The sequence below is a fragment of the Papaver somniferum genome, chromosome 6, assembly GCF_003573695.1.
Source record: "Papaver somniferum cultivar HN1 chromosome 6, ASM357369v1, whole genome shotgun sequence".
NCBI lineage: Eukaryota > Viridiplantae > Streptophyta > Magnoliopsida > Ranunculales > Papaveraceae > Papaver > Papaver somniferum.
Window position 1 is genome coordinate 90,261,955 of NC_039363.1, and position 22,921 is coordinate 90,284,875.

Consider the following 22,921-nt stretch of genomic DNA (forward strand, 5'->3'; position numbering starts at 1 on the left):
GCTAAAAGATAAGACTGAATCCAATCTTCTCGTGTCAATGCAGATCCTTAGAAAAGAAAGTGCGGCTTTAAAGTGCAATTCTAAGAGAATTGCAAAGTCGCGAATGTAATCCAATTGCGTTAACATTTATCAAGGACTTGCTTGTACAGGCTTGGCAGCTTGCTGCGATTTCTGCTTGTATAAGAAAACAAACAAACAAGCCCTTAAGTCCTCGTTAGTGGGAAAATTTGGATTATTTGCAAGAGGATCAAGTCAAAGTCAGACAATCCAAACAAAAGGGTTTGTGCTAAAACCATCTCCTTCATTCGATCTTCTTTCTTTTCGTCTATCAACCGCTACTACTTATTATACTACTTGATCAGAGAGAATAGTCTCCGTCCGCCGATCAAACCAGAGAGATTCAGAGGGAGAAAATGGGTCATGGAAGCTCGAAATCAACAACATCCCTAGCTAAATCTTTGTCAGAAACTAACATCGATGAAGATTCAAAACCTTCTCGTAGAGCAAGAATTCGTCAAAAATTTCATAATCTACGACATTACAGAAGTAGTAATTCCCATTCTTCTAGTTCAAAACTCATCACTGCTGATGATTTTGCTGGTATTGCTCTCGTTGAACTCATCAGTGTAAGTAAATCGCTTCTCAGCTTCTCTTTTGTCAGTAAATCTATGAAAATTTCTTCTAATTTTCTGTCTCTAACTTGTTTGTTGGATTTTTTTTTGTAGGCGGAAATGAAATTCAAGGATAAATGGTTTGCTTGTGTTTCTTTAGGTGAAAGAACATTTAGAACTGCTTCTTCTGATCAGTTAAGTTCATACTTCTTCTCTATTTTAGGTTTTTTCTTCTTCTTCTTCTTCTTCTTCTTCTTCTTCTTCTTCTTCTTCTTCTTGCGTTCTAAAAATGATTCTCAATTATTCGTTATTATTGTTATAACATGGATAGTCGTTTTGATTTTGTGGTGATAACACTATTTAGGTCATTTTCCGGTGGTGGTGATAACACAGTTTAGGTCATTTTCCGGTAGTGGTGATAAGTGATAACACTATTTAGGTCATTTCGCCTATGGTGCTTCTTGTCGCTTGTTAATTACGTTTGTTCGGGGTAGAATAATTAGTAGTGGATTAGCACAAGTACATGTTTATATTTGTTATATCAAATCAAACTTTTTAAAATTTTTAATTGGTCCTTTTTCGGTTCCCACATTGTTGAACCACTATCCCACTAGCTGAATAGAAAAGTTTAAAGTTATATTCATGATCTATTTTTCTTATAACTTTTTGGTCTTAATTTGATGAATTACATTGTGGTAATTGTTTTGTTGTTATTTACCATGAATTTCTCTTTGGTGAAAATAAAATAAAATCTGGTGGCCGGAGTAATTGGAAAATGCTTAGTAGCCGTTGATTATTGCTTAAAAGCTGTTTCCAGTCTGTGTAATTTTGTATACCGTATTCAACAAATTAGGATGTCAATGGAAAGACTGAAAATCTGAAACCATGAAACAATAAGACATGGTGACAAATCTGATAGGGGATTTACACATTGGTTGATAGGGGAAATACTGGGCGTTCTCTCTTTACTCCGACGACATTGTTTCTTTCTCTGTCTCGGTACACCAGATGGAGAATGACTTGTTATTTCTTTTCATTCACTTGCTTGAGAGTCCTCTGGTTTGCAGAAAGTTCTGGAAAAGTGCATGTCTTGTTAAACCATACAGGGTTTGGATTTGACCCCTACATGATTGAGTAAACCTAGACGCCAAGAATTCTATATTTTATGGGTTGGCGAAAAGAAAGTCGTCATCGGCTGCTAATTGAGGGCTGAGGATCTTAAATAAAGAAATTGTTTTTGAGAGCTTCAGGGGTAGGTGCATTGTCTTTTTCTGAAAGTATAGCCTGGTTGGTCAGTTGAAATATAGAATTGAGCCACGTGTTTTTTGGCATCTAATCTTAGAGGTTAGTTACTGTCTTTGATTGGATTTTGACCCTAAGTTAGTGAAGTATAATATGAAAATCTTCCCTCTGATTATGGTTCTGCAGCTGGTCCTTCTCCTTTCATTCTCGTAGTTTTTCTTACATCTAGTTATGGCTTATAGCTCAGTACTTTTAGTTTTTGTAGTTTGCATTCTGAGACTCGCATATTTGACCATTTGGTTTGATAAAAATATTTGTTATTAATGAATGTTACCAAATGTTTTAGCTATTAGTTTAATTGGTAGAGCATCTACTAGATTAGTAGTTTAACATGTTTCCGTGCTTGGACTTTTTGTATTATCAGTATTTGTTTCCCTTTTCAACTTCTCTTTTAGGAACTTCACTGACACAATCCTTTCTGTGTGCTGACTGTTTGCAGCACAGACAAGCCTGTCTGGAAATCTGTAAGTACACCTGTAAATTATATTATTGGCACATAAGATATGAATGCTTCTTGACCAAAATTATCTTTGTGTTCGTAGTTTCATTAGCTATGCATTTATTTTGAGGATATCTTGTTAAATTTTTCGGTATGATAAAGTAAAGTAGACATGCTATTCATGGTCAATAGAGTGATGACAGGAGATACTTTGTTTACAGAATGACGATTTAATTGGAGTAGTACTTTGTCACTTATCTGAACCCAAAATTGTTCTAATGTTTCCTTTCATCCCTGCCTCATTGTATCCGTTTCTTCATATTTTTTGAATAAAAAAATTATGTCCTAACTTTAAAATTATGTTACTCTGCAGGAGAAGAAACTTTTATTGGAAACAAGCGGTCCTCATATTGCCCGCATATCTGTTTTCGAGGTGTGTAATGTCTTCTTAAGATTCTGTTTCTATTATTCACGAGATGTTTCTGTTGGCATTGCATATGTGGTTTAACACGGGAACCATGACTAATAGACATGTAGACTTGCTTGAACTTTTGGTTTTCTTTCTTTCTTACCATCTGTTTGGTAAATCAGTTATAATATCATGCTATTGTTGAATGGACGCTAAGCATATCACTTATCGTTACTTGTATTTGCAGACCAATAAATTATCAAAAAGCAATCTGATCGGATATTGTGAGCTCGATCTGTTCGAATTTCTCGCTCGGGTATGTTCTTTTTCGTCATTTGGAAGATTTACATTCAGAGTTTCCAACTCATACTATTCTTGCTGTTAATTTAATTTAGGGAGTGTTGTTTCATGTCTCTTACCCAGATATGCAAAAGGCACTCTGTGGCAGGATCATTGGTTGTCACAATTTTTTTAATTTAATCTTTTGGATTTTCTTTTTTTTGCAGGATTCAACTTCTGAATCTGAGACACTAGACTTGTTAGACCCCTCATCGTCGAACATAATTGTGGGTAGTGTTGTTGTTTCGTGTACTGTTGAGGTCAGCTGTCCAATTTTCCCTTCAACTTTGGTTTTATATTGTTTAATTGATATATTTAAGATACCATATTTCAGACTTTTCTGACTCTGGCTATGCTCGACATGGTGGTTTAATCTTTGACAGGACTCAATTGATACTGAAAAAAGTTTCGCAAAACGCATCTTATCTATAGTGGTAAGGTTTTCTTCTCCTCAGCCATTTTCTCTCCTCGTTGATTTATCTGGATTCTGGAGTTAAGGTTGTGGAGTCTAGGAATTATATTTGTTAGTCCTCTTTATACCACATGCAAAGCTTAAATGGAACGAATGCAAGAATAGTATAAAAGAGCGAATGCAAATAATGTAATTACAAGGTGTGATGCAGAGATGAAGTTATTTAACTTGATAAACTCGATGCTAATAAATCTGTGGCCAGCACTAACCCGATGATTCATTAACCATTTGTTTTTAATACTATTCATTCTCGATAAAAGGGAAAGTTAGTCGTCAAATTTATTCTTTACGATTTTAAGAGTTAAAGCCTTCAGTTGAATCCTGAAAGTAGATTTTCTCTGGTTTGCTAATCTGAAATTTTGAATTGAGCTGTTTGCAAAACTAGGTCTTGCATCTTGCTGTATTTAATTATGTTGATGGAGAAGAAGTCAAGAAATTATGTTCTCAATTTTATTCATTAGACTTTGAAATTCTTGCCATGATCTGTTATCTTTTTGCTAGAGGGAAATTTATATTTGATTCCTTTTCTAAATACATTCAACTTGCACGACTGAAACTCTAGTAATTTGACTATCCAGAATCATCCTCTTTTCTTATTTATTTGTTTTGTCCTCGTTGTAAATTATTGAGAATAGGATTTTTCTTTTAAATCGTTTGACGCTTTTGAATCCAATATCTGATCTGTATGTATCTGGTATTTACTATCATCACTTGACCGTAGGACTATAATCAAGACGGTACTCTTTCATTTTCCGAGTTTGTAGACTTGATCAACGCGTTTGGGAATAAAACGGCAGCTAGAGAGGTAGTAATCTTGTCTCTTCCCCTTGATTGTATCTGTTCCACAAGGTCCATTTTGATTGTATTGGTTTATTTTCAATTTTTTACCGCTTACAATTTTAGTGAAACTCTACCACCTCTTAGATATCAGTTTGCATTGATTATTAGAAAGAGGATCTCTTCAAAGCTGCTGACAAAAATGAGGATGGTGCAGTCAGTATAGATGAGTTGGCAGATCTTCTTGCTACTCAACAAGAGAAGTAATGATCTTACTCTGTAGAAAAGTTAATCAACTTCTACTTATAATCTTTTTATCTATCATCTTCAGCAGATTCTTAACATTTTAGGGTGTTCAATGGTGATAGCTCTGGTATTTAGCAAGCATATTTTAGCAATAAAGATGGTAGATTAGATGGATTCTTTTTCTCTATGTTGGTATTTTAAAGGAAGATTCAGTTAGCAGTTGAAGTATTGTAGTTGCGTATACTAGAAAGTGGTAGTAAACTCGTACATGCTCAGTTCAAGACTTCCATTCTTAAGATCACTGTTGTTATTTTGGTATGAAAAACTATTCTTTTTTCTTTTATTGTCGCCTTACCAGTACACAGTTAGTTTTGCTCAGAACAAATCACCAGATAAAGTATTTTCAGGGCAAGCTCTGTACAACGTGTCAAATATCGTCCATTTCGAGCTTTTAAATGCACTTACCAAATATCTAGCAAGAGTGGGATTTTAAACTTGTACTTGGTATCGTAAAACAGAAAATGGTGTAATTTATTTATTCAGTGTAGAAGAATCTAGCTTTAGGAACTTCATGCTTGTGGTAAATGTGTCTTTCCTGGATGTTATTAAGTGTTGACATGGGCAGTTACTAATTGTTGATTTAACATGCTGCAGGGAACCATTGATCAGTAGTTGCCCTGTATGTGGTGACACTCTCGGCAAATCTGATAAACTAAATGATATGATTCATTTGACATTATGTTTTGACGAGGGGACTGGAAACCAGATTATGACTGGAGGGTTCCTCACTGAAAAACAAGCTTCGTATGGGTGAGTTAAAATAATATCAACTCCGTAAATGTTGTTTCCAATTTTTGTTTTTGTCATCTCAAAGTGCGATGAGTCTAAATACTTTCATTGTTATCCTAGCTGGCTTTTTAAAATGAGTGAGTGGGCCCATGTTTCATCATATGATGTTGGTTTGAACTCAGGATCGAGTGCTTCAAGTATCCTGGTATGCACCCCGTACAGTGTTTCACTTCTTCTCTGCTTTGCTTACCTTTGTATTCAGTTTTAACTAAGATCTTTTTGTAACTTAAGTGGTTCCTTGCTTTCAGGTGTTTGATCGGATATCAAAGAGGTTGGTGGAAGAAGCAATTGATGGAAAAATTATTCTGTCTATGAGAGCCATTTATCAGTCGAAGATAGGACTCGGCCTTATAGATAAGGGTACGCATTATACTTCTTGGAATTAAAAAACTGTATTATTTCTGTGGTGAATTATCATGTTTTCTCTTTCTTACGTGTATATTTGATTTGATGGATTGTAAAGTTGAACTTGCTGCACATCCATACCCCAACCCATGAAATACCTGATACATTAGTAACAGATAGTCTTTATGTTCAGTGTTTGTGACGATTTAGCACCTGAAAACCATGACTGTGCAAGGAACTCTGTAAGCACCTAAGGTCACGGTAATTTTTCTATGTCAGTCGTAAGCTCTCGACCTCTGGTAGGCCCCACGAAGCTCTTTGCTTAGGCCTTATAGCATGTAGAATATTTTTGAATATCAGGTTGAGCTGGATGTGGAAAAAATAAGGTTTTGGATGTTGTCATAGGATTTCTAGAAAACAAGATAACAGAGATAGGTAATATAGAAAGGACTCTTGGTCCAGTAAGATAACAGTATCCAAGAAATCTCTGAGCTTTACACCTCGAGATCTTGTGTTATTGTCATCAATTCAGCAAGAAATGACTGTAAACTCTAAATTATAAGTTGTAGTATTTAGCTTTTGGTGTTTTTATTTGTTACAGGAGCAAAAGACCTGCTTAAAAATCTCTCTGAAAAGCAAGGCAGACGAATGAATACTGCTGATTCTATAAAAGACATTCCACAATTCATCAAATTTTTCCAGGCATGATCATCATTCTCAGTTAGCAAGGGTTGTTTCTGTAGAATAATTTTTTTGTAGCCAACTCTAATAATGTTATCATCTAAATAATCGAGCAATGTGTTACAGGATCAGCTCAAAATGGATGATGTCAAGTATCCGTTAGAACATTTTAAGGTAATCTCTTAAATGACTTGGTCTGGAATGAAATAAATGAAACTGCATATTGATTCAAAGTCAAAACAGAGGTTCAAGCACAAAATTTAGGACGGTAAGCATAAAATGCAGGAGATTAAAGGAAACTTATTGAGATAGCAGGGGAACATATACAAAAGAAATCTTATAAAAAGAAGATGATAATCCAAACAAATAATTTTATTGTGGATTAGGAGAATTTAGGGTATCACAAATATAAGTTTTTGATAAAACTATGTGACGATCTCCCACCATTTATTCCTAATTTATCTGATCTAGTAATTTAGATGTTTCTTTTCATAACAGAGCGAACTCTCTTGGTATCAAAATCTATGTTGTAAAAGGCGCCAGGCAAGGCGAGGCACCAAGCCCAGCGCCCAGCGCCTTTGGCGCCCCAGGCGAGCGCCCAAGATTTAGAAAACAACATATGTAAGCATAATTTGGCGCCTTTTCTGCTAGGCGCTAGGCCTGCGCTTAGTGCGCCTTTGGCGCCAAAGGCGCTCGCCTTTTACAGCATAGATCAAAATAGAGAGTTTCTATCAACCGCAAGGATGGATGTACCTATTGCTAAAATTTGAGCTACCAAATGATGTTCTTTCTCATAATTTATGTGATTTATTTACAGACATTTAATGAATTCTTCATAAGAGAATTGAAGCCTGATGCAAGACCAGTTGCATTCCCTGAACGAGACGATGTCGCTGTATGTGCTGCTGATTGCCGTCTAATGGCATTTGAATCAGTGGAAGATAGTACAAGATTTTGGATCAAGGTAAGTTTCTATGTTGTCCTTGTAGATGTTACAAAAATCTTACTATCTGCTTTGAAGATTCTTAACTTTTAGTTAGATAAGTTGTTTGGTTTTGAATAATATTTTGTGGTAAACCGACTTCTGCTGAAAAAACCACTTCCTTTCCCTGTTTTTCACGTGTTTCTGGTCTGCTGGACCTACAAGTAACTTATTTGTGTATATATGTATGTGGGTTAGCATCATTCTTTGTTAATCATTTGCTTTTAGCAAATGTCAACTTCAACATGTATGTAAAGAAGCATGGATATAGAGGTCAATTTTATTCTTGTTCTCCCAGGTTAAACACAGATGGTCGTTAAGATCTTTATGTAGACACATTCTGATATTCATGTAAACTGTCAGTATTTAAGGCTTATGTTGTAAATTTTTTTCACTTGGTATATTCAGGGCCGTAAGTTTTCCATCGAGGGTCTTTTGGGAACAGAGGCAACCACCTCTTTTATCAACGGATCATTGGTGATATTTCGACTAGCTCCCCAGGTATTATTCTTATTGGAACTGTTTATGATTTGGGTAAATACCAGATGCATTTTTCTGCCAGATGAGATTGTGTCTGAGCAACTGCTTTTACAAATATTTGCAGGATTACCATCGCTTTCATTTTCCAGTCACTGGGAGAGTTGAAAGTTCTGTTCACATTCCTGGATGCTTGTATACGGTATGTCCCAATAGAATTGTTTTCCACTTGAGTTCATTGTTTTTCATGTTTTGCTTACATTGAAGCTTGATTCTTATGATGTCTCTGTTTCACTGTGTTTAGGTAAACCCAATAGCTGTAAATAGCAAATACTGTAACGTTTTCACAGAGAACAAGAGGGTTGTGAGCATTATTTCAACTGAAGAATTTGGAAAGGTAAGAAAAAAATAAATCAAATATGTGACTTGATGGGTCTAAACAGGTCAAATATGTAGTTTATTTGTTTCATCCACATTAGTTACTGTTAACATAGGGTTACAAGAGAAGTGCTGCCCAAGGCTTGCACACTTTAATAATCTCAAGTGGCCAACAATTTGAACTGTTCCAAACAGCTGTGATTGCTTTTCGAATTTTCACAGTATATCAGTTAGTGAAGTCGGCCTAAACGGTATATGTTAACAAGAGAGTGCATCTTAGTGCTGAAAATATATAAATTCAATTACTGGCACTCGCACTTACGAATGAGGCCCTATCCATTAGTATTACAAGGGTGTATGTAATTAGTGTATTGGCAGGATGGATACCTACTCCTAGTGGAATTTAACTTTGAACCAAACCAATAGATTTTGTATTTTTGATGCAAAACGACACAGTTTCGTAGAGAATGAATGCTGTCCAACACAGCCTAAAACCGGAAAAGATGTAGGTGATATCCAGTCAAGTCAAAGTAATAAAAACATGAATCTTAAGAACTATTTTACTTAAGATAGGGCTACTCTTTTACTTGTATCTATTTTGATTTCTTACTAGGAACTGCTTGTTAGCATCTGCTATGTGTTGGATTTCAATCTTTAGCCTGCCTCTAATGAAATTAACTAATTAAGTACTCTTTCAGGTTGCATTTGTTGCTATTGGGGCAACAATGGTGGGCAGCATCACCTTCTCCAAGGAGGAGGGTGACTTCGTAAAGAAAGGAGATGAGGTGACATGCTTGAACATACTGATCTCTTATTTGCTTGAAGTTACTGGATTCTGACTAGATATCTAACAGCGTCTTTGCTCTTTTGTTACAGTTCGGATATTTCTCATTTGGAGGAAGTACTGTTATCTGTGTCTTCGAAAAGGTTGGTATATTGATTTCTATGGTTTTTATAAGATGGGGAAACTCCCTAATAGGTGGGCATTGTTTCATTTCATTCCCAAGTAACAAGAAGTAGTTCATGCTTTTGGTAAATTTCCATGTCCAACATCCATCTTGAATTTGCAAGTTCTTGACTCTCCCTCGATGTAGTTCTTTAGAAGTAAGAGATACTGTTTTCGATCTTTAGTATTTTACTTGTATGTTACATACTTTTCCATCACGCATATAGTCGCTCCTAGGGAAACACGGAGGTGTTTGTTTCAAGATTACTGTTTCACGGGTCATGACATGACAGACACCAAGTATACAAGATATTGTAGTTCTGTTAGTAATGCCAGTAGTTACCATTTTATTAATACGAGTCCGATGAGGTTACAAGCTTAAAGCCTTCAACATAGACCTGCAGTAAGGTATAAATCTTGAGTTGTATTTATGATCAAAATGTATCTCCTATTTGCTTTCCCAGTTGCATGTATGATCCTACTAGATAGATGATTGGCCAAAGAACAAATGATGTAGTGAAATGAACAATTGAAATCTCTAAATATGCTGTATCCTCAAAATGAATGTGTTCTTAGCTAGTTCTCTGATCAGATTGATCATTCTGGATTTTGCTAAAAACTATCTTTTTATGAAATTCTGTGCTTGGATATGTAAATGCTAGTTGTTAGGAAGTTCATATTACTGTTATCTTTTTCCTGTTCTAGCAGCAGAATCGTCTTCCTCTTGTTTAATTTTTTTTAACTTATTTTGAGGAATAAGATCCCATAATTGACATCAATACCTGACAATTCTGCAGGATGCAATAAAGATTGATGACGACCTCATTAAAAACAGTGCAAGATCACTCGAAACTTTAGTAACTGTTGGAATGACATTGGGTGTGGCAAGAAACAAGATGGAATCAGCTTTCTAGACAACATAATTCTCCTAACTTGGTATATAGAAAAATTATGAAGTGACCGACTGCATCTAATTACTGGGACTTTCCAGTCATGAAAAGGTTGCACGTACGCATTTTAACCCAGAAGTTTGTAATTTTTTGTCTATATGCTGCACCGATTCCTGTATGGAAGACGATGAGATGTAAAACATGTGATTTTACAAATCTGGCGTGTTGAATGCAAAGTAGTTGTTTATATATAGTGGGTGAGATGTTATTTTTTGTTCTTGCAAATAGGGTTCAAAGTTGCCCAACACTCATTGCTACAACATGGTAGTATCTCAAATAACTTACCAGGGCGCAACTACCAATACAAAAAAGAACAACTCAAAAAACAGCACCCAAAGGATGTCAAGATCGTCATAATTCTGTTAGCATCTTCAGTTTTGTTATAAATTGAGGAGGATCATCAAGACTAGATGAACCAAGAATAATCTCCCTCTTAAGCTTTTCAGTGAGCTTGTGGCAAACCCGTAGCTCCGCTCGAGTAGCTCCGCCAATGATAAATATGAAGATACGTTTGCCCATTCTTTTAAAATCACTTGATCCATAGCTTGATACTGAGTCACTTGTATAACCATTGCAATAAGTACGAGGACGCGCCCAAAAGGGTGCCCGTCTTGTTCTCACTGAATGAGCACCTGAAACTGGACTTGATCTCACTGATGCGCATTCCTGGGTTCCACGGACTGATTGAGTTGCGTCATTCATGCAGGCATATTCATTCTTTGGTAGTTCTCCTTTGTTAAGCTTTTCAATCAGCTCCTCTATCATGGGGTTAAATCGTGACAGTGCCCATGTTTCTTCCTCGCCTTTTCTTTCTTTTCGGATAGCATGCTTCTTCTTCTGACTGCCAAAATTGAGAGAGAAGCCCCCTTTGGATTTCTTTTCAGTAGCCAAAATATCGTCAAGCAACCGCATATTGTGTACAGCACTCATGTCATCTTCAGATAATCCTGCCAGCTGCATTAACTTCAGACCTTTCTCACCCTCAAATTTCTCAGGGTAAGCGACTGAATATATCATCATTAAACGCAATTTGTTTTCACGGGTTGCATCCTGTTTCGTCCTCAGAATTTTTTTCACTTCACTTGGTCCAGCATCTCCAAATACCAGATCCTGCTCCAGTTGCCCGAAATCTCTAAGTCCCATCTCTTTGATAATTCTGCTGATTTTTCCAGCAATCTCTACATGAAGGGAAAGCTTATCAATTTGCTCACTATACTGTGGCAAGACTTGAACCATCTTTTGTAATTCTCGTGTAGACAGTTGATCGCCAATTCCTGAACCATATTGTACTTGGGCAACTTTATTTTTTGCTATGAAAGTTGCAGTCTTCTCATGCAACCGTTCGCTAGCTTCTGCAATATGTGCATGGCGTAGCTCGAGCCAAACAGGATCATGATCCTCCAAAAGGACATCTTTCTTTTCAGGTTTGTCACCTGTTTTGCTTGGCACCTCATAAACATACTTATTCCCATCCATATTCAGCAAGTCATGGCACATTGCATCATATGTCCACTCATGAATTACAGGCGAAATCAAGTCTACAGATCTATCCAGAATAAGCAACTCACATGTTTCAGTCTGGGGAAAATGTTTTAACCTCTCTTTATAATTTGTGAGCTGGTTCCACACTGCAGCAGCAAGCTTCGTCGGAACTAAATCACGCATCGTCGTCAACGTGAATGCATCAATCTTTGCAGCACGGTAACGAACAAATGGAAACTCTCTCAACGAAGCAAACACCGTCGCAATGCGATTCGCCATCGCATTCACGTCTTCCCCGAAAAGTTCATCCAGTGCTCTCTCATTATCTGTAACAAAACCCTGACTGTCAATCGACAAGTACTCCAAATTCATCTCTTTCAACGCGCCAATGCGCGCAAGTACTCTTGTATGGCTCTTGATATGAGCACGCAATTCTTCTGGTAAAGATGAACTGAAGAACACAAATGCGTTTCTGTACAAAGGGTGTTTTCCAGACATGTCTGACAAAGACTTGGCGACATTCTCTTTTGACGGCATCTGTCGCAGGGAATGGCTGTCTTCTCTTGTCAAGATCTTCCGCCAGTGTGACTCTTTGGTCGATGATATCTGCCATTTTGCAAGAGGATGAAATGATTTTTACTGTAAATTTATCCATAATAAGAATCGTGGAAGTTGATTTTGAGTCATTAGCTTTAGTGGATTGAAGCATCTCAAACAGCAACCGATCCCTGGTGATTTGCCTGAAATTTTTGTAGTTTCCGCTGTGAGAAGACGAGGAGTCTGAATCAGACATAGACATGATGATGATTTATGGATCTTTGATGAACCAGATGAGAATTTTTTTTGCAAAATCTAGAGATTATTGAAAATATTGAAGTTCTAGAAATTGTGGAGGTGGACTCTTAGCGTTATTGAGAAAGAAGAGGAGAAATTGTCTAATTGTTTTCGCAGGAAAAGATATAACTTAGGAATTAACATGGGTTAGTCCACGAGTGAGTTGGAGGGAGTTTAATGTATTTTGAATCTTGGGGATTTTGAGGGAGTGTAAGAGAGTATTGGGAGTTTGAGAGAGTTTGCTGTGTTGAGTGTAGGGAGTTTGAAAGACTCTCCCAAAATTTCTACTTTTTTGAGAGATTTGGAGTGAGTCAAAAATACACTATAGACTCCCTAGAACTCCCCAGAACTCCAAAAAAAAACAAACTCCCTATCATTCTAATTTTTACCACTAACAGGGAGTTTGAGAGTTTCTTTCAAACTCTCCCACGACTAACGGGGTTTTTTAGGGAGTTAGGGAGACTCTTCTAAACTCTCCCACGACTAACAGGGATTTTAAGAGACTCCCTCGAACTCCCTCACGACTAACGGGAAAAAACACAACTACACCCAACTCCCCCAACTCCCTTGAGGACTAACACCCTGTAAATTTGCAGTAGATTTAGGACTCATTCTTCTACTTGGGATGGATAAACTTAGTGTAGAAGTATTACTATCCTAATTCTAGATTGAGAAGAAGTGGCTTATAGAAGTCGTGTTAGAAAGTTACTTCTAGACTTAATTAAGTCGAAAAGCCACACGAATTTAGAATGACTTTTAAAAAGATGAAAGTTAATTTTTTATCTCTTCCAATTGACATTTCTTATCAGGGCGTTTCATTAAGTTGTTTTTCCGACTTTTCAGAAGTTAGTTTGGCATTATTATTTCAGTTGTCATGGAAAGAAAGCCAGAAAGAAGATGATTTTTGTTAAAGGGAGAGCAACAAGTGATCCGAGGAGAGCAAAAATCATTGTCAACTCGCTAACTCGATTGATTTATACAACGAGTCAGGTTCAAAATTTTTTAAGACTACAAATACCCCCCGTCAAGAAAAACATTGTAATTTTTCTTTATTTTAGTACACTTTATGATCGTCAGACGCTTTTCCATCGTATATATAGTAGGTGATCAATTATAACAAAATGCATACATATTACCACAATAAGTTGTTTAGATCGTACACAGTGAATTTGCCAGAAAGGGATAAACTGTCGATGCAACAAAACAGTTCACAGATTCAATTAAATTTTGATGTCTTTTTCTCTACAAAATGCTATATACACAAAAATGGCGAAAATGAAATGGAATTTATCATGGATATTAAGATTCAGACTACCTCTTACATATTTCCCTCACAATCTCTCGTCCTGAATTAGCTATACCTCTTACTAATCTCAGTCCCGCACAAAATTATTTTTCTTACAATCTGTCCCTTTTAATTAGGATCTTAATTAAGCTCTAATTCCTCCATTTTAATTTGGGTTCTTAACTACATATTTGCAGCGGAAAAAATTTACTGGTTAGAACAATCTTCAATTTCGTCTTACTCAGGTTTGATTCTTTCTCTTTGATCGATGGTGTAAGTTAATCAAATTAAGTTAAATTTAAGTGATTAGTTTTTTTTATAGCAGCGAGTTGAATTTAACTTTACCTCTTCTTTTTTATTCGCAAAATCTATATACCATGGCTCATCATTGTTACTTGAACTGTATTCGTGGGTTTGAATTACAAATTGTGGTGGTGGTGGTAGAGGAAGTAACACAGGTACATAGATGACGAGAGTGGACCATGTTGTGGTGGTGATAGATTCACATATGAGTTTGAGTAAGCGTGTAAATAAGGGTATTGTAGTCCTAGTCAAATAAAATTACTAAATCGGCAGAATTAGTGAGTCAATTACAATTTTCGCTTTCCTCGGATCACTTTTTGCTCTCCCTTTAATAAAAATCAAGAAGATAGATACTATTATCCTAGAACGTGTCTAGTACCACCACAGTACCAAATAATACATCTAGAAGCAAAAAACCAACCTTTTATGAAGCAAAATAGTTTTGCTTTTGACTTTTTCTTCTGGTATTCAAACACGTTATAAATATGTCTTGGACATTTCTGTCTACCATCATTCTCTCAATTAATATCGTGAACCTAAGAATTTTTCTTACATCAATTGCTTCACTTACAAAACTATTCATTCGTATCCACAAATTTCTTCAGCTTTGTGATTTTAACAAAGTCATAGGAACTACAATTTATTGTTATTATATACTTCGTCCCACTATTAATTGATCTGGTCAATTTTAGATTTTGTCCCATTAATAATTGATTTTATATCATTTGATACTCATGTTTATATTTGTTAAGTAGGTGTTTTAAAATGCTTTTCAATGATATAAAATTTGCGAATATTCATGGTATAGTTTGAGAGACAAATCATTTCTAAATTGTACTACTAGGTCAACTAATAACGGGACAGAAGTAGTATATTTTAATATAACAAACAATTTGATTTACTGAATTATTTATTACCTATAGTGTTAAAAACTTGCCGGGAAAATAAGAATAAGGATTGATTTCTTCTTCTATTATCCAAACACCTTTTAAAGTTTGTTTGAATCCGCATTCAGAATTTTTCATTCTATTTCTGAAAGTCGAAATGAAAATCGAAAAGTTAGAAGTTAGTTTGGGTATAGAATTTCAGAAAGATTTGTAGAAACAAAAATAAAATAAAATTGCGAAGTAAGATTGTTTTGCTTCTGACTTTCTGTTTCGGATCAGCGGATTTTGAATATTTTAACCGACTGAGCTACAAACTTCTTGACAAACTACATTCTGGAACTAACCTTCGTACAGCAGTGTAGGTTAAGACTACGCTGTGGTGTATGTTAAGGTCGGCCAATAAGACTTTTTTCCCCTTCCTCCTCTACGCCAGATCCCCAAATACAGCGAGACGGACGTATCTTTGTGCGTTTTCAACTTCTATATCGTCCTCCTCAGTATGAGCCTAAGATTACTGCAGAAGCTTAATGTAAGATTAATCTCAGATAATTATCATCATTTTAATCATCCATTTCTGCATCATGAGTTATTTGTAAGAAATTATTATAACAGTTCAGAACTCGAGAGTTTTGTCAAGGATGAATGCAGGTCGGGAAAGATCAAGAAACTTAATGATGGTTTAAAATTCTTTAAGCAATTGATCTTGGAAAAGCCATTACCAAATACTGATACATTTAACCATGTATTGGGATCATTATCAAAGATTAAATGTTATTCAAATGTCATTAAGATGTATAAGAAGATGAATTTGGTTGGTGTAAAACCCAGTGTTTATACATTAAGCATTTTGATTAATTGTTTCAGTCAATTAGGACAAGTGAATCATGGGTTTTGTTTGCTTGGATAGATTATCAAGAGAGGTCGTCACCCTGATACAATCTTTTTCAATACACTGATCAAAGGACTGTGTATGAAGGATGAGATTGAAGCTGCCTTAAAAGTGTTCGGTGAAATGTCTCAAACAAGTACGGGACCTGATAGATATACATGTAATACTCTGGTACCTGGGCTTTGTAGGACTGGAAGAGTGGATCGTGCTATGGAGCTGAAAAACAGGATGGGGGAATGGAATTGCAGCCCTGATGTTGTTTCATATTGTGCCATCATAGATACACTTTGCAAAGGAGGTTTAATTGATGAAGCTTTGGTTATCTTCTCTGAAATGCTTAGAGATTCAAATGTTGTGCCGGATGTAGTTGTATACAGTTCTATGATTAATGGACTTTGCAAGTCAGGCCGGTTAAATGAGGCAAAGAAACTCTTAGATGAGATGGAAAAAAGAGATATCTATGCAAATGTTTACACCTATAGTTCTATAATTCATGGTCACTGCCTACACAATCAATGGGACGAAGCGAGAAGATATGTTGATGAAATGATGGATCGAGGGATTTTACCCGATACTGTAACTTTTAGTATATCAATAGATTCACGTTGTAAAGATGGGATGATGGAAGATGCTTGGGTGTTATTTGAACTGATGGAGAAGTTACATATAAAGCCTGATATGTTTACTTATACCTCAATGATCCATGGTCTGTTTTTGTCAGGTCGGTTGAAAGATGCGGTGAAACTGTTTGACTCGATGCTGAATAAGGGCCTTCAACCGGATATTACCACTTGCAATATGTTAATCAATGGGTATTGCAAGAATCGTAAGATAGATGAAGCTATGCAGCTAGTCAAGAAAATGAAACAAAAAGGATTGCAACCCACAACAGTTACTTCCAGTATACTATTAGAGGGACTGTATCGGGTTGGAAGAGTTAAGACTGCAATGAGTTTATTCAATGATATGCCATCTTTAGGTCAATCTCCTGATGAAGTTACATATGGTATAATGTTGGATGGATTCTGTAAGAACGGAAACATTGAGGAAGCAATGGAATTGTTTGAATCCATGGAGCGTACAGGTGTCTCAGCTAATATTCACATGTACAGTATTCTTATTTATGGTTTTTGTCAGGCTGGTAAGTTGGAAGATGCAAGAAGACTGTTCAACGAAATTCCAAGAAAAGGATTAGTGCCTGATGTAATAACATATACCGCAATGATGGATGGCCTCTTTTGTAGGAAGATGTTATCTGAGGCTAGCAAATTGATCATCGAAATGGAGGAGAAGGGTTGTTTACCAGATGCTGTAACATATAACACCATCATTAAGGGTTATCTTATTGCAAAAGAGACTGACAAGGCATTGCAATTTCTTTGCAAGATGCGTGAAAGAGAATTTTTACCAAGAGATCCTGTCGTTTCCTTGTTGACAAATACTCTCTCCGCAGATGAGCTGAAAAAGTTGTAGTTTATTTTTTGTTTTTTTGTGAAACCTAGTAATTGTTGAGGTAGCATGGAATCTAATTCTTAATCAATTATTAACATCGTTGGATGAATATATGGTATCTTTTGGGGTCACACTCATACGCCTCCCATTTCAGTTGAATTCATTCAGGTAAACGATGTATGAAATTTGCTCCGAGTTCAGTCGAGCGGTCTTCAAGCTGCTGCGGCGATAAAAATGTAGGTATGACAGAATGGCGACTAGAGAAGCTTGATAAGGTACACAGGTAAGCTGTCTCATTCACCTTTTGTTTTGTTGAAGGTTACCAACGTAGATACAAGTATTTTAGTTGAAGCAATAACTAATATCTGATGGGTTTGTAATCTGCTAAACTGCAGTCTTTTCACTCAGGTTTCTGGTGCACCGTGTTATTTGTTCGATCTCAGTTAGGGATTGACATCATTACTGTACCTGTCTTCAGTAGTTTTTGCATGCAGTTTTCTCAATACTGTGATCTTTTTTTTTGTATCCTTCAATATGTTGTAAAAGGTGCACTAAGCGTAGGGCCAGCGCCTGGGAAAAAAACGCTCCCAGGCGCCAAACCATGACCAATTTTTTTTTTTTTCCCCTGGGCGCCTTTGGCGAGGCGATGGGCTTGGCGCCTCGCCTTGCCCAGCGCCTTTTACAACATAGTTGGACCTTCATATGTTTGTTCTTACCAATGATTATTGTAATCTTTTATGCATTTTTTTTTGGCAGTCTTGATGTCTTTATCTTATTCATATTTTTAACACTAAAGACAATAATGCCTGTCTTAGTTGACAGCAAAGCAAGACCATGGACCTACTTAAACTGGAATTCGAAGTTTAAAGTTCCAGATCTTGGCCACATTCGATCCAGTGATGACAGTTCTAAATGAGTATCCAAACTCTCTGTTGGTACTAAATTTGTAAGTCTCTCTCCCTTCTCCATAAGCAGCTGTAACATCTTCGTCAATTATCGAATGTTGATATGGCGTTATGAATTCGACTATATATGGATTATTACCTCTAAAGAGGTGAAACAGATAAAAGGAAACCTCTGTATAAGAATATCACGAAAGTCCCTTCTCCATGGACCTACTTTATTCTAGGGTTGATCTTAGTTCCACATCATTATGTGTGTTTTCAGAGAGAAGATTAACATTCCACAACAGCGATATTATTGGCACATTCCATGGAGCATATTCTATGGAAATGCAACTTTGGTTTGCAAATTTGGAATTGGCTGGGAGGTATTTTCACTTTCCAAACCCTACTTCTTTAGATAATTTGTGTGGCATTGCAGAACACAGAAGTCCTGTAGTTAAGGATATTTGGATGGTGGCTGCAACTGGTACTATGGTAGAGTTGTGGTTTCTAAACAAGAAAGCTGTATTTCAGCAGTGCCATCCTGATAGTAGAGCTCTAAAGCTGAAGAATTGGCAGTGGGTCCATGATTGTGGTGTGAGAATAAAAGGAGATATTTGGAACACTTCTATGATATCCAGATTCTTCAATTCTTCAGTCTGGGTCAGGATTTTTTTTTTTCTTTTAGCAAATTAGGGGAGTGCTTTGCAGATGGAATCCAGGTCAGGCAGGTTTTGGTTTCATTGTGAGGACTCGTGTTGGGGTTGTGGTTAAAACTGTGGCAGGTGGAATTTGGTCTGCAACTAACTTCATAGGAGAGGTGTTTGCAGTGATTATGGCGTTGGAGGGGGATGTAAGTAATGATCTCAAACTCCTTCAGCTTAAATCTGATTCTCAGACTGTTATTAAGGCTTTTCAATCTGAGAAGGTGCCTTGTTATCTTTGGCAAGATGGTGAATGCTTCTGGAAGTTTTGGGAATCTCATTTTTTGCAAAGTTTCTGTAAAGTAAAGTTTCTAGCTGATAAATAATCTTGCCAAGAAATGTGCTGGTCTTGCTAGGGGTCAGTTAGAAGAATTTGACTCCATGCCTCCTTTATCCTATCTAATAAAATAGTTGGATAAGGGGTTTTATATTTTACTTTTTTTTTTTTTTTTTTTTTTTTTTTTTTTTGTCTCGGAAGGATTTTAATTTGTCACACGAGTAAGTTGCACAAAAGATCCCCTTTGGTCATCTTCTTACGACTAACTCTAAATCGAGTTGTGTCTGTATAACTTTAGTCAGAAACCCAAGTCGGGCAAGTGTTCTTTTTATGGAATGCTTCCGCAATTACCCACAAAGATTTAACCTTCTTTGATTCAAATTCATGGTTTCTAATATGTATTTTCCCCTCCAATTTCACTGTCACCATCCACCCTTCTCTTCCATGGAGTGAAGAAACTGTACCATAAAAGCTACAGCCTTTTTTTTTTTTTTCTTGTATACAGTCAGAAGAGATTGATTGGAGTAAATTGGAACCCGCAAAAAATCAGTCTAACCCTCTCATTAAAGGTACAAACTTTTATTCAGTTTCACATTATTGATTCCTAGATCTCAATCTATCTCTCTGCAGCTCTATCATGGGGGAAAAAGAAGCATCTTCAAGAACAACACCTTGGCTTGTTTTTCCATATGGAAAAAGGTAAGAAGAATCAAGCCCTTTATAATATCTGTGAACCAAATAACACAAATTGTAGAAAAATCATTCCTGAGTTGAGTAGGAAAACCTTTTGGCAGAAACCTTGTCATAAAGGTTGGTTAGTTATTCTATGTGATGAAGACGATGATGATGTCGATGGCGATGTTAATCAGTCTTCAAATATCCAAAATAGGAATTATGGGGATTGTTTTTTGTGGAATCCGGTAACATTAGAGACAATTCAGTTACCAAATTTAGTCTAGTGGATTAATAAACCGGATGAATATCATCTGCTTGATTGTGTTTTGTCATCACCTCCTGTAGGAATTCATAAAGGTGATGATAATCCTGTAGTTTTATTTCTTTTCACCCAAGAAGATGAAAGGTTCGATCATGTGTTCGTATTTTGCCACCCTGGAGACAAGCGGTGGAGAACCCAATTGTTGTCTCGAGATATCACAAATATAAATCAAATTGTGTCCCTCCAATGTTTCCAAGGTAAGTTGTATGCTATCGGTGTTGGCGAGGAACACCTAGAGATACACCTCCTTAGAACTAATCACGGTGTTGTTAGCCTAGCTATAATGCCAATCAAGGTAAGACTCTGTAGTTTCATTCAATTTCGAGGAGCAAGGGGTGATTCTAGGGGCTTAATACATTTTGTTGAGTGTTGCGATGAATTTTTCAAGATAGAGATGGTTTACAATGAAAGGGGATTTGAGAAGGTAGTAGTCTCAATATTAGTGATGAAGTTGGATTTCTGTTCGATGCAATGGAAGGTGGTGAATAGTCTCCGTAATCGTGTTCTGTTTGTTGGCAGCAAGACAGCTTATTGCTTCATTTCTGAGTTGGGACTCACCAGAGGTTGTTTGTATTACACTCTTCCTGAAGATCATGGGTTGTACAAATTTGACGTAGAAAACGCCACTGACTCTGTTATCTTGCCGTGTCCAGAGATACCAACACCAGGGTTGTCGTCATATTGGATCACGTTACCGAATGGTCTGGGAAGAAAGGAAGGTATGTCAGGTAAAGATGAAGGGGGTTACCTGACAAGGACGATTAGTTATTATGGGACAGAGAATAAGAATGAGGATGCAAGTCGGGGTGAGAAACACAATCGCCGGCAACTAGAAGAAGGAAAGCCTTGGTGTATCCTTAACAGTGACATGGTGGAGTTGATAGCAAGTTATCTTCATCCAGTGGACTACGTGCATTTTCGTTCGATCAATAAAGCGAATCAAGAGGTAATGCCTGCAGTAAAATCTAGGTTCATTCTTACTACTCAAACCTTTGAAACGGAATATTTATGTCCATGGTTGGTGTTCACTAGGGATAACAACTCTAGCATCTATAATTTTGTAAACTTGATGCATAATAATGAGAACTACCTAATAAAGTTCTCGGAATTGCTACTAGGTGCCACAATCCGTTATCAAAAGGGTGGTTGGCTGCTGATGTCGAGAGAGATAGAGTTATTCTTTTACAATCCTTTCACTAAGGAGACAATCCAACTAGCCGATTTTCCAGGGTGTCATTACTTGTCAGACATCTCTTTCACCTCTTTACCGACTGCTCCAGACTGTACAGTTTTCGGCATTGATAAAAGTGGCTTTAGTATATCTATCACCATCTACTCGATTAGAAGAGGAGAACAGCAATGGGAAGTTGTTAGCTTCGAAGATTCTGATGTTGAAAAATATTCGCCCTCACGAAATACTCTGACTTTGTTCGATGGGGTCTTCTATTCCGTGGGTTATGATGGAACTTTAAATAAACTTAGCGTATCGTTTGATACATTTGAATTTCTTGAGAAACCTCAGGAGATTTTTAATGACTCGTATCCAAGTTTCTTGGTGAAGTGTGGAGAAGATCTTGTGCTAGTAAAATTATGTCCCAAAATGTTAGTTAGAATCTTTAGAATGGATTTCTCTAGAATGGAATGGGTTAAAGTTGAAAGTTTGGGAAAGCATATGCTGTTCATTAGCAACATCACTTGTTTCTCAGCTATCGCTCCAAATAGTCAGATGGAGAACAAAGTATATTTCCCTAGATTATATCTGGATGGTGAAGGGATTTTATGCTATTCACTTGAAACAGGAAGTTATCGTTCTTTTGGTGGTACCTCTCAGCATTCCTCTAATAACATATATGGCACTAAGGGATGGCTTTCAAACTGCAGTTGGATTCAGCCTAATTGGTCGAAGTCCACTGCTCAAGAGCTCGACTGGCTGAACTCTCTTACTTAAACCTGTAATAGTTTTATCTCCTTGCTCTACACATCTAAAGTTTATTTTCTTCTTCACTATTTATGATATTTTTGCTTCTAGGATTTTTCTTCTGAACTAACTCTTGTTGTATCACTAAATCACTCCAATACTTCAGTGATTTTGTTTGTATCGCTACCCCTTAGTTGTTTATTCATTAATAAGGAGTAGCTTAGGTTCTATGTGGTAATACAAGCGTTTTTCCTGGGAAAACTCACATTGTGTTGTGCATTCTACGCAGGATTGAGATATCAGTGGGACACCATTTTTCAGAAAAGATGGCAAGGAGATTCCTGTGTTGTCATTTATTGATGACGATCCTCTGGCTATATTCTTGTCAACGTAATTTAGTGTATCCTATCACTTAGCGGGATCCTATTACTCTGGCACCATGTATCTAAAATAGAGTCCTAAATTTTTGTAATGTTGCCAAGAAAAATCTGACACTGCGCCTCCATTTTTGGATATATTGGAATGGCCTGATGATGACTAATTCAGAGTTGTATAGGTGTTTGTTTTTTCCTATTCGTTAGTTTTTTTTTGGCTCTGATTTTTGCTGTGATCATCTTTTGATCCATTTTTGTCAATTTTGTATTGATTCGGGTTCAATTTCTAATAAAATTTGATGATTTACCCAAAAAAAAATTATCGGCACATAAAACTAACTAGCTACAATTTACATTTTGGAACTAATGCAGCAGTGTAGGTTAAGACTAAGCTGTGGTGTAGGTTAAGTAAACGTCAGCTAATAAAAACTT

The 22,921-nt window shown here is 36.6% G+C and overlaps 3 protein-coding genes and 1 pseudogene across 3 annotated transcripts; 3 read left to right on the forward strand and 1 right to left on the reverse strand.

Annotated features, from left to right (window-relative positions):
* Positions 1-244: 244 nt before the first annotated feature.
* LOC113288359 (phosphatidylserine decarboxylase proenzyme 3-like) lies at positions 245-10,416 on the forward strand. The gene is made up of 21 exons (XM_026537377.1): positions 245-626; positions 726-805; positions 2,353-2,377; positions 2,726-2,785; positions 3,009-3,077; positions 3,268-3,360; positions 3,484-3,534; positions 4,294-4,377; positions 4,521-4,612; positions 5,250-5,405; positions 5,505-5,589; positions 5,693-5,804; positions 6,391-6,491; positions 6,597-6,644; positions 7,288-7,434; positions 7,861-7,953; positions 8,057-8,131; positions 8,234-8,326; positions 9,006-9,092; positions 9,184-9,234; positions 10,051-10,416. The coding sequence occupies exons 1-21, from the start codon at positions 414-416 to the stop codon at positions 10,165-10,167; spliced, it is 1,932 nt and encodes a 643-aa protein (XP_026393162.1). The 5' UTR covers positions 245-413; the 3' UTR covers positions 10,168-10,416.
* Positions 10,417-10,484: 68 nt separating this feature from the next.
* LOC113291053 lies at positions 10,485-12,484 on the reverse strand (annotated as a pseudogene).
* Positions 12,485-15,427: 2,943 nt separating this feature from the next.
* LOC113288363 (pentatricopeptide repeat-containing protein At1g63130, mitochondrial-like) lies at positions 15,428-17,605 on the forward strand. The gene has a single exon (XM_026537381.1). It carries the CDS (start codon positions 15,965-15,967, stop codon positions 17,354-17,356), a length of 1,392 nt encoding a protein of 463 aa, XP_026393166.1. The 5' UTR covers positions 15,428-15,964; the 3' UTR covers positions 17,357-17,605.
* Positions 17,606-19,516: 1,911 nt separating this feature from the next.
* On the forward strand, positions 19,517-22,760 carry LOC113288362 (F-box protein At3g56470-like). The gene is made up of 2 exons (XM_026537380.1): positions 19,517-22,149; positions 22,405-22,760. The coding sequence occupies exon 1, from the start codon at positions 20,481-20,483 to the stop codon at positions 22,143-22,145; it is 1,665 nt and encodes a 554-aa protein (XP_026393165.1). The 5' UTR covers positions 19,517-20,480; the 3' UTR covers positions 22,146-22,149; positions 22,405-22,760.
* Positions 22,761-22,921: the final 161 nt, after the last annotated feature.

Bases quoted from the DNA above. Each gene is read 5' to 3' on its own strand.
- LOC113288359 (XM_026537377.1), top strand. From the start codon at position 414: ATGGGTCATGGAAGCTCGAAATCAACAACATCCCTAGCTAAATCTTTG. The intron at 3,361-3,483 runs GTCAGCTGTCCA...AATCTTTGACAG, and splicing joins TTGTTTCGTGTACTGTTGAG to GACTCAATTGATACTGAAAA. The intron at 9,093-9,183 runs GTGACATGCTTG...CTTTTGTTACAG, and splicing joins TCGTAAAGAAAGGAGATGAG to TTCGGATATTTCTCATTTGG.
- LOC113288363 (XM_026537381.1), top strand. From the start codon at position 15,965: ATGAAGGATGAGATTGAAGCTGCCTTAAAAGTGTTCGGTGAAATGTCT.
- LOC113288362 (XM_026537380.1), top strand. From the start codon at position 20,481: ATGCCAATCAAGGTAAGACTCTGTAGTTTCATTCAATTTCGAGGAGCA.